Here is a 17,947-nt window from a genome sequence, read left to right on the forward strand (position 1 = left end):
AGCATCTCTCTGCCCCTCTCCTCCTCTCCCCGTCTGTCTCTGCTCCAGATGGGGGCCAACTCTCGCTGCGGAGCCCCCCTATCCGGACCCTTGCTTCACGGCTGTTTGTCCCATAGCCGACCAGGGGTTAGCTGAGGTTATCTGACTGCAGAGGGATGATGTCAGACTACGATTACCATTTCTGCAGTTAAATGCTTACAGGTCGAGCGCTTGTATCGCTTGGTGCATTGTGAGCCTGTATAAGCTGTACATAGTAAACAGTGCATTTGAATGACTAATAGGAAGCAATGACATTCAGTAAAATTAATATGTTGATACTATAATGTCAAAAGAATGCTTACAGCTTAAATACCCCAGCAAGTCAATCAAAGTTCTTTGTTACTTCATGGGGCCAAAAATCCCACAAGATATATACTATACATACAAATAGTAGTATTAGTCAATTATACCTTAGACTACACAAAGGATTGCCTAAGGATTGAGAACTACAATACAGAGGGAGAGTGTCATATCAACAGGTCTATTGGCCAAACTTCCACGTGGCCTTTTAAATTAAATGACATCAGCCTGCCCCCTCCTGCTCGGTGTTCCCTCCTCTGTCTCCTCCGATAACGCAACTCCTTTAACGATGAAGCACAAACTTGACGGACTTGTCTCCCCTCTCCAACCTTTACTGTTTCCAAATGCTTCGTTTCGCTCTCTGGCCCCATGCCCTCTGTCTATTTGAAGTTTTGAAAAAAATAAAAGTAAAAGTTGAATATATTTTCTACCACGCCCACATACACCCACCTCCTCCTCCTTCACTCTAAGCCCAAACTCTCCAAACTTCTGGTCACGATCCAACTTTACCCCTCCTCCAAACTTTTTCTCCAAGTTACATTTTAATAATAATCTAACTTTTGACTATTGAAAAACACATGTGAGCTTGCAAACTGCCAGAACAGCTTTCTCTTTGTTTTCTTGCTGGATCTATTCCCTTTCCACAATTTTTTTCTTCGTCAGTCTTCGTCTCTCCCCCATATTTAATGGATTTCAGGCAATTACAGTCGGCCCGTAGTGGGGGAGGAGATCTAGCGTGTGGAGAATTTTAACAAGATGTGGAAGCCCTCATTTTGACTTTCGAGTGTGTGTGTATGTGTGTGTGTATATATTCGGGTGCAAAGCATGTGTGCACGTGGCTATATAAACTAAAGACTAGCGTTGAAGTTAGCAGGCGAGGTTTTGGAGCTAGAAACTTTCTCTTTCTCACACACACACAGAGGACCATCAGGTGGGTAACAAGGTCCAGATGGGTGTCTTTTATAATAGATGAGCCCAGCTGACTGCATGGCTGGCTGGCTGGCTGGCTGGCGGGCTGGATAGATGGTTGCTTGGCTAGGCCCCATGAAGCCAAACTACACGAGAGACGTTAGCTAAAGGAATGTGAAGAATCCCTATATTCCCTAGAGGACCACGCCTGGGAGACATACACAAATCCACACAAACTTCGCGGCAAAGGGCAATATAAAAGATGTAAAGTGCGAGTTGGAGGTGAGAGGAGACTTTTAACACTTACAAACCAACATTCTGGCACCATACTATCAGTTGAAATTTGCTGGTATTGGTTCATTAAAAATCTTACTGTGCAATTATTATTACTTTAAATCTTCATAATTAGCTAGCAAGCAAGATATCAATGGACACATTCAGTTGTCAAGTGAGTTTTCAGAATAACTTACTTTAAGGGTGCTTTTACTAACTCATGATTTGGTCCCGATTTGAACCCTGTTTAGTCCTGATGTCGACTTGGTTTGAACCTGGTCTAGTCCTGGTCTAGTCCTGGTCTAGTCCTGGTCTAGTCCTGGTCTAGTCCTGGTCTAGTCCTTGTCTAGTCCAGGTTTACTCCCAGTTTAATCCAGTTTTCATTTGGAATATGTGCAAGTTTGAACACAGCCTAAAAGATTGGTCGATATGGATGCCGATATCACAGTTTTTACACCACAGGAAAGCATCTGATTACTGTATGTAATGTGTAGAAAAAGTAAGTATGAATTCTATTTAAAAAAGTAGGATTACTACTAAGTGGCATGCACAACTTAGCCAAATGCATTAGCGGACAAACATTGCTAAAGCAAAACCAAGCACATCAGAGAAGAAGACGCACTCTTGAACACAGCACATTTAGACTGAGGGCAGGACACAGACTAGTCTAACTTCACTCAGTGTTTGGTCCCTGGATACTCACTTAACTGCTCACCGTCGCCCCCTGTGTCCTCCGAGCGCTCAGTATCGTCCTCATCATCCCCCGACGAGATGGCATCTGCACAGAGCAACCAGGGTTACTGCTGCCACCCCTTACACAAGCTCTGCTACAGCTAAAGCATGCACTGTTCTCAAGTCACTCATCAGCACTGACCTAAATATAGATATCAATAACAGGCCTCACAATTCTCCTTTATGTTTTATCTCTCTTAAATCAGGCTGAGGGTGCATCCTGGACAGTCAGAGGGCTGACACATGGAGACACAGACAACATTCATTCACATTCACCAGGGACACATAGAAACGGGCCAGTTCACCTGGACATGCACCTGTGCTATGTGTGTTTCTGTACAAAAGCTGAAGATAAACAACAGCAGAAACACATACGGGACATACAGACTTCACACCAGTAATCAAGGGCTGCCCTGTCTCCACTGTGCACTTACAAACATTCACTCCAACACAAACGTCTTTATAGTACTATCCGAGAGTACACGTCTCCAGAGCACTATGTGCATGGGGCTTCTTTGGTCCCCTCCATGGCCCTGCTCTACCTCCTCTAGCAATGCTCTGCGCCTGCCTACTCCTGACTCACCTGTCACATTGACTATGAAGCAGACTGTGTCTGAGCCCACACTGGTGCAGGCATACAGGCCTGAGTCCTTGGCCGTAGTGTCACGGATCTGCAGCACGTCCTGCTCTATCAGCGTGCGATTGTTGGCACCCAGAGAGCGGCCATCTTTGGTCCAGGTGATGGTCCCCTTGAGTGGCAGCGGGCAGCTCAGCTTCAGCACCTCGCCCGGGTGCACTGAGCACAGGGTGGGCTTAGATATGTGGTATTTGTTGGAGGCCTCTGCAGCGGTGAGGGCAGGTAGGGAGGTGCACAGAGACAGACAGAGGAGGGGAGGAAGAGACAAGCCAGAGTGTAAGAAACAAAATCACCACATGACCCCATGGATGCAATTCAATCATTGTACGCAGAGGAGCAATACAAAAAGAATAGGCCCACTTTAAATCACCACCTTATCATTCCCACAATCATCCCAAAGTTAAATACTACTGTCACAATCTATCATTGGTCTGTATGGAGTTAGAGCATGCAGTTTATCTCCCAACAGTGTTTACAGAAAAATCAATGCAGGTGAAAATTGAACTGCCCCTTATTCCAAAACACCTTTTCTGATTGAAGCCAAGCAGCTGATGTGTACATTTGTGAGTCAATGAGCCAAACTCCACACTGTTTGTCCATGAGGAAAGAGAGCAGCCAGAAGACCAAGCAGTTTTCAGCAGGGGCAGAGGGGGAGGAGAGAGGGTAATATTTTTTGGTTTTTGCACTGTAAGTTTTTGACCTGACCACAGCCTGACCCCACTGGCTTCCATCGCTTTCATAACATGGCCATGGAGGACTTATAACCCCTGCACAGAATCCACCGGCCAAAGCAGAGTCAGCGGCTCAGTGTGACTCCAAAGTGCATAAAACCTTCACATCTGGGACTAAATCCAAGTGTGAGTTTGCATGTGTGTACATTGTGTCCGTATCACAAGGCCTGCATTACGAATATATGACAACACAGCTCTAGGCGGAGTAAAGCGTATCCAATTTTTTACCATTAAATACGTATGTCATCAAAACATAATAGGACCTGTCAATGCACTGGATTACATAGTCCAATATTTAGAATAAGTTGAATCTTATGTTAGAGACTATTTTTGGGCTACATCCAGACAATGACTACTAAGGCAATAAAACTGTAGGATTTTAACACCAAAACCTGGCAATCCACTCTGCCACGTCATGCAATGAAGTATAAAGTAATATTAACAATACAACTGTTAATTAATTAATTAATAAAATAGCATTGTTTATTACTTCATGACCATTACTATCAAACAATACTATACAGTACAATTCACTGCAGGCATATGAGAATAAGGCTTTAAGGAGAATTAGAGCAGCTGAAGTAGGAGAAAGTGCAAACAATACAATATATCGAATGCTAAGGCTAAACCTTGACTTCATTTCCTTTGTGCTATTTGTAGTATATTTTTGTGGAGTTGCAGTAGTACTCGGGCTGGGAGACGTCATGCCAGTAAAAGCATGTGATCTGGAGCAGAGGGCAGACTTTGAAGTAAGTATTTAAGGGCGTAAATAATTTGTTAAATGGCAATGATTACAAGTCTGTGTGATCTTGGGACATTAATATTTTGTTTTTGAAATGAAAAAAAAAAATCCTACAAAACTCAAGATTGCTCAATATGACGAAAAAAGTTTTGCCAAGTTTTAGGTAGGACTATGACACAATACCACTCCTACTACAGTACTCCTCTGTGTGTACAAGTAGTAGCCCTACCTGGAGGCACGAGCCAGCGATTGAGGGATGTTTTTAAGAGTTTAAATGTCCCCCCCCCCGGGCAAGTCAGCACACACAGGTACAGTCCCTGCATTGTCTCCTATCCGGAAATAATTAACCCTTTCCACTGAGCGCTAAGACTGAGAGGCTGTGGGTGGCCTGGCGATAAGGTGGAGCAGAGCTGATTGATGGAAGCCTTCTCAAATACCTTTTAAGGCTTGATTTTTCAGACCAGACGCTTTGACATTACAGGCTCCAGACTTGTCTTCAGGTTTGGGGCATGTGCAGGGAGAGGTGTGGGTGTTTGGCATGGGAGTGTTATGAGAGCTGGGTGAAATATGGCCCTGAATGTTACACTGTCAAAAAGGGCTGAACGATATGAGATTTGTGGGAACTAGTTCAGGGTAGGTTAAATGCTGTGTTTAGAGAGATTCATTTTGAAAGGTGTTTAACGCAGGAAATGTTGGATTGAATGGTGAAAATAATACAGATGCTTTGTTATGTTTAGTTTTTTCAATTTATTGTAACTTTTCTGGTGGGGCTTTATCACCCGCTTGGCTCCACGGAGATGTAAACTGAACTTGTTTGTCTCCATGGAGATGTTATTGCATTGCCTGGATGTTCATTTTTAGGGACAGGTATTAATTCACTCACTTTTATAATACTTATTTATATTTGGGGCACTTATCTAACCACTATTGGTGCAACTATAAGGCTATAAATATAAGTTGGAACATGCGATGTAAAGTTTCCATCTTGTACTATGGGCTTATTCCAAAACTATATTTCAGAATGACTAAGCAATGCACCACCTGGATTTTTCCAAATACCGTACAAGCAGCTCCAGTCTTTTCTGTTGTCAGCACTTCCTACACAAAACAAGGAGCTTTACTGAAAGACAATCCAGCCTGAAAAATTTAGAGAATATGGGGAACTCTCTCAGCTGTTAGATTAAAGAACAACATGCACGTGTGAGCAGCATCTTTGTCCCATCACCATCTGTCCTACTCCATCAACTTCTCCTCTGTCTCCTCTCCTTCCGTTCTCTCTCTCTCTCTTGCCTTCTTGCCCCTCCCCCCCACTTCACGCAGAGCAACCTCGTGACCCCGCGACCCCTGTGACCTGACCCTGACCCGCCCCAAACCTGTTGACACCTCCGACGTGCCCGATTCTTCATGGGAAACGTGTGAAGAGCAAGAACAGCCCTAAGATTACAACCTGTAGGGGGTACTACTAAAGGAGGCAAGGGTGGTCAGACTTTTTCTACAGTGAGTTTCATTTGAATCTGGGCATGTGTTGTATGTGTTTACATTGTTTCGAAAGCACTTTAGTCAGCTTGAGGATTATAAAGGGATCTATTAAAAAATGTAAAAGGAAAAGCAAATATCACAGGTAAGACTCAAAAGTAACTGTGTTTATACTACTATTACTACTAATATATTTACAACTATTTAAGCTTTGTAAAAAAAGTAAACAAATAAGATTACACTACATTTTTATAGGTTACAGTAGCCTAAAGTTGGTTAGTTCTTTGACCACAGTATCGCCACAGTCATCAGTTAAAAGGCCCATTTTATAATGTTCTTTCCTCATCACAAACATACCTGGAGTTGTGTTTTGTTTCATTCACACATGTTTAACACACAAACCCTGCGTATTTAGGCTGAGTTCGTCTCTCAAACTGAAAACACTCTGTTGCACCTTGTGATGTCATGCAGTAATACAGGAAGTTCCCCAGTGTGTTTGTAAACTCCATATACCTTCACTAGAATCATTTGGATCATTTCAGCCCTGGAATTTTCAATCGCTTGAAAACTACCACTTCATGACATCACAAGTTGGAACAGAGCTTTAGCGCTATAGACAGACTAATAATAAAGAATCATCACTCAAACATGTGTGAATGAAACAAAACACAACTTTAGATATGTTTTTGAGAAGGTATCAACATTTTAACATGGCATAAACCTCATAAGTGTCAATTTTGCGTGATATAGGACCTTTAAGTTCCTTCTTTGACATATAGATGAAAAAAGGTTTCAGTTGTTACAGGCAAAGAACATACTTAAATACAAAACTTCATCATGTCCCTAATACTAATACTGACTAATAATTTTGGCGCAATAAGTATCTTTAATTGTAGGAAAGGGGTAAGACCGAATATTTTTGTTGCTGTTGAAAAGTAGCATTTTGGTTTGGAAGAGTTCTTGGGAGAATTCTTTCTTGCTTCTGCTGCTTCCTTCTTTACTCTGCTTTTTCATTTTACCTCTTCCAGTGCTGGAAAATCTGTCTAGTTATGATTTTCTTTTAAGTAAACCAAGTTATCTGACGAGCCAGCGACATGTCTAGGGGAAGAAACCAAAGGAATTTTTTTCTGTGAACACTGTCAGAACTATTACCAACAAATTAATGAGGATATTTGCTTTAGAATATGAAAAAGACTTCACCGGATGAGATTTGTGACTTCCAGATTTAAACAGCTCACAGTTGCTTCCTCATTTGAGAAGCACGTGAGGTTAAAACAATGAGTCTAAATTGTAAATAAATGAGGTTGAGCGCAGCTGGTTAGGTGATCCTCTTCTCTAAGTGTCTGTCTATCCTGACTTATCCCTCTCGGCTACCATCTTCTCTAGAATCCATTACACCAAATTGTGCCCACATAACGTCTTGTCCTCTCCTCTCAGACCTGTTCTCCTGGGCTCCACGCTGAGCTAAAGACTTGAAACACTCTCCTTCTGCTTTTTCATCTCAAAGTTTCAGCCGCCGTGGGGTCCTCCTTCTCGTTCACAAATACTCTTCCTCCATCTCTATCAAAGCACCCTTCTCTCCTCCTCTCTTTTCACTATCATTCAGTCTCTATCAGTCTCTATCTCTCGCAGCTATTACACATGTCCATCAGGTGCGATAAGGCTGCCCACTCCACACACAATCTCATCTTTCACGCCATCTTTGCGCAAAATAATTAGTCTAGCAGCCCAAGATGGAGGAGGCCATTCTCACAAACGTCTTCACATCTGCTCAGTCTGTCCTGCCGTCTGTCAAATCACTCCGAGACGAGAGAAAACGGAGACGAAGAACTGCAATGCTGAAGGCTTTGTTTGTACTAAAACATTTTCATCATGCAAAATTCCGTTGAACTTTTTTGTACTTCGATAACAACTGCATCTTTTTGGAATAGTACTGTTCAAGACTGTGAAATATATTTTTGCTATCCAAGGTTTCAGCTTCATGTTATAAGCAACAAGACTTGATTTTTCATTCAAAAGACATATTTTGTTTTAAATTTTATATTCTTAAAGCAGACCTTTTGCAAAATGGACTTTTCGGATCTTTTAACCATGTTGTAGTGGTTTCTGCTTTTTATTTACCCTCTGTATTTGTATTTGGAGTGATTCATCCATGTTTGAGCAATCTTTTATCGACAGCTACATGACTCTTTGTTGTGATGACATTTACGCCGACGTCAGCTCCCACTGGGCACCGCAGTGTTCTAACGCAGAAGTCAGCAGATTTGTTTCTTTTATTAAGTAGTTTTAGATTAATATTGTGTTTAAAAATGTGCAAATTATAACATAATGATCCGCAGGTGTCATAGATTATAACTATACAGCCGACACAAGCACATTATGTCTTCTTTAATCTTTATGGCAATGGTGTTGAAACCCATGGAGGTGAATCTAATACTAAATACGAGATACAACGTCACAAATTATGCATTTGTTACACTTTTTTGCAGTTCGGGTTTACTTATAATTACACCTTTAACTTACCTCTAAAAATATGCTAGGGTATGGAACATGTGTAACACAATTCCTGGGCCCATTTGAGTTCTTTTTTCTCTATTAACGTTTCACAAGTAAATCAGTAACTTCTAATATATGAAATGCATGCTGGGTAACTGTGGTAATGAGTTCAATCTCCGGTCAAGCCATAGTTTGGTGGACCTACTTGTCTGGTTTATTAAAATTGACTTATTATTAGTTGAGTTATTAAGTTACAAAATGCCCACTACAACTTTTCATTCTTATTTAAGTTATTAAACAGTAGGTAGTATGTTTTAAAGGTGCACTATGTAACTTTTCTGGTAGAGGCTCTGCTTGTCCCCATGGATATATTACAGTTTTGCCTGGAATGTTCCACAGGTATAGCGTATTAAACTGAACTAGTCTGGTGTTTTTAATTTTGACAAAATACCTTAAAACATGCATTCTTCCTGTTAGCGCGCTTGCCTTTCCACAGAGCTGATCTGTAACTTTACCGTTTACCGTTTATCTGTAACTCTCCATTGAAATAGATATATTTATACCATATATTCCAAGGTAAGCAATACCATCTCAATGTAGACAAGCAGTCGGTGAACCCTGCATCAGAAATGTTACATAGTGCTACTTTAAATCTATACAGTATTGCAGATTTTGGTAGTAAGTAAACTTTTTTTTTCCTCAGATCTCTCCACAGAAAGCCACTTCATCTATAAATCCACGCTCGCCTCTCCTCCCTGTTGCTCTGCCTGATGGGAAAGGTGGACTAAATGTAATGAGTGCCATCTCTCAGACACACAGCTAAATCACATTAAACGGGGCCGCAGCCAGATCCTGCCTCTGCATCCTGCTCACGTCCCTTCATCCTGGGACTTAGCGCTCTTTTTGTACTCTCTAGCTCCTCACTGATGTCTGTGTCCTTTCTCATTCAAATCCCCCTTTAGTCTTTTTATGATGACAAAGGAGCTGTTGCATGGACTGGCTCCTGCTGGTATCCATGGCAACGACCCCAACTCCCATGACCCCCCCTTGGTATACCCCCATGTCCTGAACCCAACCCGACCTCTTTGGTTTTATCAGAGACACCCTTTTGTTCAAAAACATTTAACTGGACCTCGAATTAGCATTTAATGTGTTTTGTATCGTGCGACATGTGCATTCAAAAGACATAAAGGTCTAACTTTAAATGCTTTATACACATTATAATGAATGCTTTACTGTTTACTGTGCTGACAATTTTATCACTTTCCATTTTTGTAATTTGTATTTTTTTCAAGTTGAATATTTTAACCAAAACTATTCTGGACATATATGCACTCAACAACTCAAAACGAGATCTTAAAAGGGTTCATTTTCACATTAATAGACGTTGAAATAGTGTAGTCTGATTTAAAGATTACAATATTGTTTAAAGGGTCATTATGCAGCTTTTCTGGCTGGTATCCCATCACCTGCTTGTCCATTAAAACCTAATAGACTCAAACAGACTTAGCCCCTTATCAGGCAAGCGAGGCAGAGCCGTGAATTGAATTTTAATCAACACCGAGATTCAGTCATTTGATTGTCAATGATCAGCTCAGGTCTACAGCCAGTGTGCCAGTTAAAGCGTGTGGTTTGGAGCAGAGTTCACACTTTTTAAGGAAGAAATTTGACTTGTTCTGTATTTAGGAACACACAACAACCAAACAAAATCACACTGATAAATCTAAAAAAAAAAAAAAATCATATGTGAGCCCAAAAACACTTCAGTGACAAGATCTGATCACATCTCCCAAAGTAAACAGCCACACTCATTTACTTACACATGCATTGACTCCCTGTGAGCTGTGAACCTTTTAGATTAACACCAGGCTGCAACAGGCTAATAAAACTGTGTGTGAAGGTCATATATCAGGTCCGCCCCCCCAACGCCCCCAGGTCACTCCAGCAGCCCTCCTTTCTCCAGCATTGTGCATTTGTTTAGAGTTCAAGTTCACTCACACATACATGCTGAGGGCTATTAACTGGCCAGCTGACACTTTTATACTTTTACAGCCCTGCTCCTACTGTGTGGATAGACCATTACAGATGTAGAGATACCTTGACTTTCCCACCTTGGCAAATGAAGGATATACGCAGTGGGATTGTGTTGACTTTAGTTTTTCCTGGTAAGAGGGTACTTTAATGTTTGTAAATGCGCTTTTACTCAGAATTTCCATAAGCAGAAGTTGTATAATGTTTGTATTGTATGACGTTGTTTCGGCTTATTTAGTTTTGATAATCAGATTTTGGGCACGTTTTGCTACAGCTGTCATTTCATATGAGGTATAACATCATCACAAAATGCAATTAGGCTGAGCAATTTATTATAATCAATGTGAAATCGCAGTTTGAACTGTGAGACTTTTTGTTAGTTTCGTTTAGTCCTTACTCCTCAAATTCTGCTGTCAAAATGTGTCAGACAATTTGAAAATAAACTTGTAATTAAAGGCACAGTATGTACCTTTCTGGAGGTGGTACGTCACCTGCATGATCCAGTGGAAATAGAATGTTAAAACCTCCTCCAGGCCAATAAGAGTCAGCTCTGTGGAGATGCAAGCCCACTCAGATTTGGGACACGTTTTTCTATGATTTTCAATGCAATAAACGCAACCAAAATGAATGAACATGCTTTTATTTTAGTCTATTTTTGATCAAAAAGTTGCACAGTCTATCTTTAAGTCTGCTTGCCCTAACTACTATTAATATTTCAATCATGTTAGAAGATCACGTATCAGTTTATGTATGTTTAGTTTGTTTTACGCTTACATTCTTAAACTCTATGTGCCCCATTTGGGTTTAGGCGAAGCGTTTTTCCTCATCTGCTTTCTGTTTAACTGTGTCTTCCTATCCCTCAATCATTCCATGACCTATGCAAAAGGGTCAAGCACATTATACATAAAACCAATGTAAAATACTGCAGACACATCTTCTAAACTGGCAGCATTGTCACGCAGCCCAGATTAGTTAAATCACTAGGCAAACTTTCAACAACAGTGGCACAGATACTGAAGTGACAACAATAGCTCTGTTATGGACAACTCAATCCACTACACCACTACTGTTACAGCAACCACCTGTAAACAAACTTACATGAGGCCACCAGCCGAGCAGCAGGCGTGGGCTCTATTGACACTGATATGTAATCTGATGGATCTACAACAATTACAGCTCCCACACGCGGTGCAGTGTGGCCAGAGCTCCAGGGCAGGGGCAAGAAGAGGGGGGCAAACTAAACTAATGGGGGTTTAATCATTCTCCAATCTGTCTTACTAGGATCACAGTGCCCCGAAGCAGCTGATCAAAAAGACCAGGAGTAGAATTATACATGTAGGTGGAATAAACTCGAATGAAAAGTGAGAGTTAAAATTGCTAGTAAAATATGTACCGGTAGTTTATGTTCATGAACTAGTTTAGGGATAGTTTGAATTGACTAAGTTGTTATACTAAATACAATACAATAATAACAACTATGATATGTGCAATCTAAAAATATATTTAATTAAAGGTGCACTAAGAAACTTTTCTGGTGAAGAGTCTGCTACCTGCTTGTCTTAACCCAGGTGTTTCTGCTTTGCCTGCAGTGTTCCACAGTATGGCATTAAACTGAATTATCTCCACAGGGATCAGCAAGTAACTTCACCAGTGCAAGTTACAGGTCAGATCTGTGCAGAGATGAGTCCACTCAAAGTGAGAATACATCTTTTTTAATGTATTCTTAGCCGTAAAAGCACTTGTAAATTGATTGGAATAAATGCAAGATAGATACGTTTAATGCCATATTGTGACAGATTCCCGGCAAAGCAATAAAAAGCACTGGAAATACAGAAAAAAATGACCAAATTTTGGTTTTAGTTCCAGTGTAAACATCTCCATTTAATTCAATCACCACATCCAGACAGGACCAAAATCCCATCAGCCTTTGCGGTGTGCTGCGCTGACCCCACATCAGATAAAAGGGGTCACTCCTCTGTAGTCATGTGACTTCTCCTCATTCAACTCCTTAATCTCCCCTCACCTGACCACACTGCTGGATAATCCCTCCATTTAAAGCACACAGGTCAAATATGCACAAATCCTCTTTTCATGACAATTGTGTAACTTTTTGAACTTTCATGCGCCCATCTACAGCGAGACTAAATTTATCAAACCTGGTATGACATTTAAAGCTGTCAAAGTAACTTAACTGTCTTTAATGGACTACAGCAACAACTCCAAATCAAAACAAAGTAGTTAAACTGAACCTAACCTGTTAAGTGTTATGATAAATAAGTGGTCGTCAAACTTTTTTCACCAAGAAACACCTAAGGAAATATTTGTTCAACTACCACCAGACCTAAACTAGGCCTAAAACAAGAACACACCAGCTTTAAACTTGGTCTAAAATAAGACTGCATCATGACTTGAGTAGTCCTAACAAGGACTAACCCACAGGAGGATAAAAATTAGAATAACATTAACTTAAAATCAAGAGCTTAATAATAATAATTCTTACACCACCCTGACTGTTTAAGCTCGGGGTAGACGCAAAGAGTTGTTGTAAACATTTATGGAATGCTTTCTAAAACAGTAAAATTTGTCTTCTATAATTATCCAACTATGATTATTGGACAAACCTTTGCACCAGTAAAACCTGCTGCACCATTTGAGAACTACTGACCTTTACTAATGTATAGGATCGCACAGCATGGAGCCAAACAGTCTAAGACATCATCAACAACAAGGATACCAAAGCCTTTCATTAGAGCCATAGGTAAGCCCAATACCTGACCCTGGGGGCAAAGGTCAAAACACAAAGAAGACCACAGAAGAAGAGAGGTAGGCAGCTTAAAAAGTGATGCTAGCTTACAATTAGTATGCTGATTAAGGCCTGGGAACAAAAGGCTTTTAGGAATGTGCATTACCATCCATCACAACAGACTAACAACAGACGGCACCAGTGGAGACGGAGGAAAGAAACTGTCAAATTGCACTTGTTTTTTGCTGAACATGTAAAAATGGCTTATTAAAATAATTGACTCAGAAAGGGTTGAAAGACGAGGTTGTTTTTCTCTCTCCTACAGCTTGTCTGCAGCCGGGAAGGGCACCGACGCAGTGCCAGTACAAACACTGACCCACCCATTTCACAGCTCATGTCCTCCCACACTCCAACATACCACTGTGCACTACTGCGCCATAAGCAACTACAGGTAATACTATGGTGAGAAAGCATGCTCGTTTTGGACCTGCCAAGCCTGATGTTATCTCAAGTTTATATGATTTTCCAGCTGATTTATATGATGTTGTGAAAACAGGAAGTTAAGTGCACCATTGTAACAGTTATTTGCGTGTTTTGATAGTTTGAAGAAATGCAATCAATCAGTGTCATTCACTTTGTTCCCACGTAACCAACAACTTTATGTAATCGTTTTCATATTCTGGTGCAGAAACAAGGCGGTATTCAAATTTAAGGCATAAGAAATGTAACTTAATTTGCAAATGCATAGGTTTCTACAAATGTATCCCATTATAATTCTTTCTTATTTCACACTGACACAATTTCTAAAACTTGTAAGAATCATATAGTCTTGAATTGAAACCTTCCAATAACTTCAAAAATGGTCAGGACTTATCTAAGGCAAGAGGAACAGCTTAAAAACAGCTTGACAAGATTTTTACACAACAAAATGATATATTTAAGTAATTCCAAATGGGGTTTCAAGTACAACAACACTTTAAAAAAAAACGCAGAAATCTCATCATCATCACAATACAAAAATGATATCATTCTAACTCCTAAATTGCAAAAACAACGTCCACTTGCTCTTAAACCGCCCCACAATAGTTGCTCCAGCCTGTTGCTCCATTACACTTGTCCCACTTTAACCCATATGAGCATGAGTCTTACCTTCGGGCTCCTCGGTGGTCTCCTCGTCTTTAGCAGCGGTGAGAGGAGGCCGTGCTACGCTCAGCGACAGCAGAGACACCAGGACCACCGCAGCCAGCAGCCGGGCCATCCCGTTAGAGCACCCCCATACCCCCCCTCTCCACCTCCCCCTGGACACTGATCCCATCTGAGGGCGTCCGGCAAACCATCAACTGCTGGAGGCGCGGACTGTCACTCACTGGAATTCTGCCAATCACCTACAAGAAGAGAAAGAAATGAAGTTGTTAAGTCAGAATGAAGCCAGGATCCTATTGCACATAATTTAGATGTACATTCACTAGTAACCAGTTTGCCAGGCGAGATAACATGATCCATATACAATGCAGCGTTCAAGATCTAAACTTGAGCAGGATATTTCAAAATGCTGTGTGGAAGCATTAACATGTTCTGTATGTAAATATTTATAGAGCGCCTATGGAAAAAAGCATAATCCCAATTATTTGTGTCATAACTAAAGTCAAGATTATAAAAAAAAAAAAATACTTATATAGTCTGTTTTTTTTGTTTTTTTTGTTTTTCTTTCAAAATATTTCAGCTAATCTATTTTGTATTTTTGTTATGCTGCAAACGTTTTCTTACTTAGACCCTTGCAAGTTTACCCTGTGGTCTTTAAATTTACTTTTCTAGCCTATCCAAACATTTTTCTTAACACTTTCTAGATATTTTTGAAATCAAAACCTCACCAGCTCCCTCCCAAGTCCTCAGCCCGCTTGAGAACCACAAAATTATCCTAAATCAACAGCGCCATGGTCGGAACGGTGTTACAAAATGCTGTCAAACCCGCTGTGCCACAGACATACCGAGGCACTGAGGCACTAGTAACGCATCACTCCTGCCTTCTTTCAGACTGTAATTGTAGACAGTGCACTACTTCGCCTTTATGCAAACTAATTAGGCCGGCAATGCTGCGCTAAAGCGTCCATCACAGCGAGTAAACCGGTCTCCTGTCTGTGTGAGTCACCGCTTATTCAGTGATGAGTGCTTTTTATATGGAAATGTGGGATCAACCAAACCTCGTACGGTGAGGTATTTGAATGCCACTTTATTAGCTTTTTTAAATTGAAAATAAATTAAATACAGGATGGAATAAATCACTTTTAACTGGGTATTTGCAACACGTTAACCACAATAGATCAAATGTGTCAGTTATATGGATATCATTTTGTCCCCGTGCGCAACAGACGCGTCAAACCTGTTGCTATGTCGCTCCGTCTTGTCTCAAAGCACTCAAATCTAATGTCACTACTTTTCATTTACTTATGTTAATATAAAAGCCTTCAGATTATTATTGAAATGCAACACCGGTTTATTTGGGCCATTCGCGCTCGCATGTGTGCAAGCAGACATCTGCGGTACAAGCGCACACCACAGTCTCCAGAGGTTTGGTGAAGTCACGCTTCCCTGCGCTCCTTCTCACTCCAGCTGGAGAGATCGATTTGTGCAACCCGCAAACGCACATGGAACAGACTGAGACTATGAGACTAGTTAAACATAACCTTATTAAAACAGTTTGAATAATTTATCCACGGTACAATGCAATCAATGCGTAATGGACATTTGGGACAGAAAGTGATGGACAAGACGTGACAAAACAATGAATACAACAGCAAAACAACTACGCGATTCACTGCTAAACATACAAACTAAAAAGTATTGTATTTATATTAACATTACATAAATATGAGCCAGTTTTACATTGGCTGTAAGATGAGACAGTCCAAAGCGCATCTCCACCTCTCCAAACGCACAAGTAGGCTATCTAAGCAGAATTGACATTACTGCGAGATAAATATTGCACAGTATATAATGAATGTATCGTGAACTAGCAGATTATAAAAAAAAATACAAACTTCAGCCGCTCAAACCTTTGCAGATGTGTCCGCAGTGCGTTGCGCGTCGTGACAGCGGGAACACACGAGGTTTCCACACAAACACGTAGCACCGCAACTTTCATTTAACAAAAAACCTGCCTTTGAATGAATTTTCTTTGGCACTGATTAAATTCCTATTGAAATTCAAATCACTTGGCTCCCGTTGACAATGGGGGCTCATTTGGAGGCGCTCAGTGATTTAGGGCTCCGGCACCAAGCAGTGGAAAAACAAGTGCGGTCACGGGATAATTGGCAACGTAAATGCGATGTAGAAAATTAAGCCAAGTAATAAATAACCAGGACACTGTTAATGGGGTCTAAACAGGGGTGATGCAAGATGCTGCGTGGCGTTGCATCTAATGTAAACATCATCGATTTTTTTTACTAAACAAAAACTACTACTTGCCTTAAAGTATGCAAGCGTGTTAATTGCCAACGTTTAAAAGCGTCTAGTGGAGTAAATGTACCTTAATTCAAGTTATCTGTGTGTCTTAATGAAACGAAACCTGCAGCAACTCCATAAAGTCAACATGGAAAACTCTAGATTGCACAAAATGAACAAAAGAAAATAATAGCAGTGTGCGTAAAAGTTGTCCAACAGTGCGTAACCAAGCTTAAACGCGGCACTTCAGGGTTTAGGGCACTTACTTGTATGAGCTTAAGTCGTGGAGGTATCTGTTTTGGCATGCACAGATAAGGGAGGAGAGAGCATGAGCTGAATCCACACACAGGAATGCCCCGACTCCACAATGCACCAAAAATCTCTACGACGCGCTGTTCGCTTTGGCTTTCCACTCCTCCGGCCGCCGTAACAAAAGTATAGATATAGTACAGATATAATCCAAGTTCTGGTGCGAGTGTAGTCCAATGCCACGCAAAGAAATCCGACTTCTTACGCGTTATCCTCTGGGAACTCTTCGGAAAATCTCGCAGCGCAGTCCCTCTGAAACTTTGCTCCTCCAAGTTTCTGCTACATGTCCCGTCTCCACTTGTCAAAGACGCACAGGGTCTGCAGACTGTGAAAAGAAGGGAAAGAGACCAAAAGCGTGTAGCTGTCCAATTTAAAATGTCATAAAATCCTTGCGATGTGAACTGTCCCCACGAAACGAGCGTCTTCCGTGCGTCTCTGCGTCTGCCAGCCCTCGTACTGTTCCTCAGACGCTTTGTCAGGTTTACGAGGTTTTTTCTGCTCCTTACTTCTCCACACACAGCCCTCCTCCTTCGCTTCAGTGGGTGTCATTCCCCCCGAGCACCCCCAGTTGTAATTCGAGCCGCTTCCTGGCCGCTCAGCCTTCCTCCGCCCATCAAACTGCAGCGCTGCCTCTGCCTTGACAGTCCCGCGCTCCGAGGCGAGGGCCCCAGCGCCCTGCTCCGGCTCACACACGGGACACCGCAGTAAGCACGCCCCCCAGCGGCCGGTAGATGCAGCGGGTTCAACAAGTGTCCCATGTCAGATTGAGCTCTAGTGCACAAACAGAGCACAGTGGGCACAAATATAGGCTAAAAGAATGCAGCCCTCTGGTTTATCCTAAAGTGTGTCTCTAGGGTTTGCTAAAACATCTTCATTAGCATAGTTTATGTCAATATTATCAAACCCCTCTTCTTTTTCAGAGACCTGTTTAGGCATCAAACTACGCTGATTCAATCCAACCAACCCCACAGTGGATCATGGACTTTACAGGGTGTTGTTCAGTCCATTATTTAGGCTCCACTATCCTCACAGCCTATATGCATGTTGGTTTCTTACAGTACTTTTTCTTACATTGTCAGTCAATACTA

At 41.3% G+C, this 17,947-nt stretch overlaps 1 protein-coding gene across 6 annotated transcripts in view; it reads right to left on the reverse strand.

Annotated features, from left to right (window-relative positions):
* fgfr2 (fibroblast growth factor receptor 2) overlaps nucleotides 1-17,387 on the reverse strand; it is a 53,937-nt gene extending 36,550 nt beyond the window's left edge. For 3 of the 6 annotated variants that reach the window (XM_033980074.2, XM_033980077.2, XM_055227497.1), the window contains exons 1-4: nucleotides 16,817-17,386; nucleotides 14,259-14,494; nucleotides 2,837-3,094; nucleotides 2,225-2,299 (exon numbers count right to left, since the gene is read on the reverse strand). In XM_033980074.2, coding sequence (XP_033835965.1) covers nucleotides 2,225-2,299; nucleotides 2,837-3,094; nucleotides 14,259-14,424 — 499 coding nt within the window. In that variant the 5' untranslated portion in view covers nucleotides 14,425-14,494; nucleotides 16,817-17,386. Of the gene's footprint in view, nucleotides 1-2,224; nucleotides 2,300-2,836; nucleotides 3,095-14,258; nucleotides 14,495-16,816 lie in introns of all 6 variants that reach the window. The other 3 variants (XM_055227496.1, XM_055227499.1, XM_055227500.1) reach the window with 3 other exon arrangements.
* Between the last annotated feature and the right edge of the window lie 560 nt (nucleotides 17,388-17,947).

This window comes from Periophthalmus magnuspinnatus, chromosome 15, assembly GCF_009829125.3.
Source record: "Periophthalmus magnuspinnatus isolate fPerMag1 chromosome 15, fPerMag1.2.pri, whole genome shotgun sequence".
Lineage (NCBI taxonomy): Eukaryota > Metazoa > Chordata > Actinopteri > Gobiiformes > Gobiidae > Periophthalmus > Periophthalmus magnuspinnatus.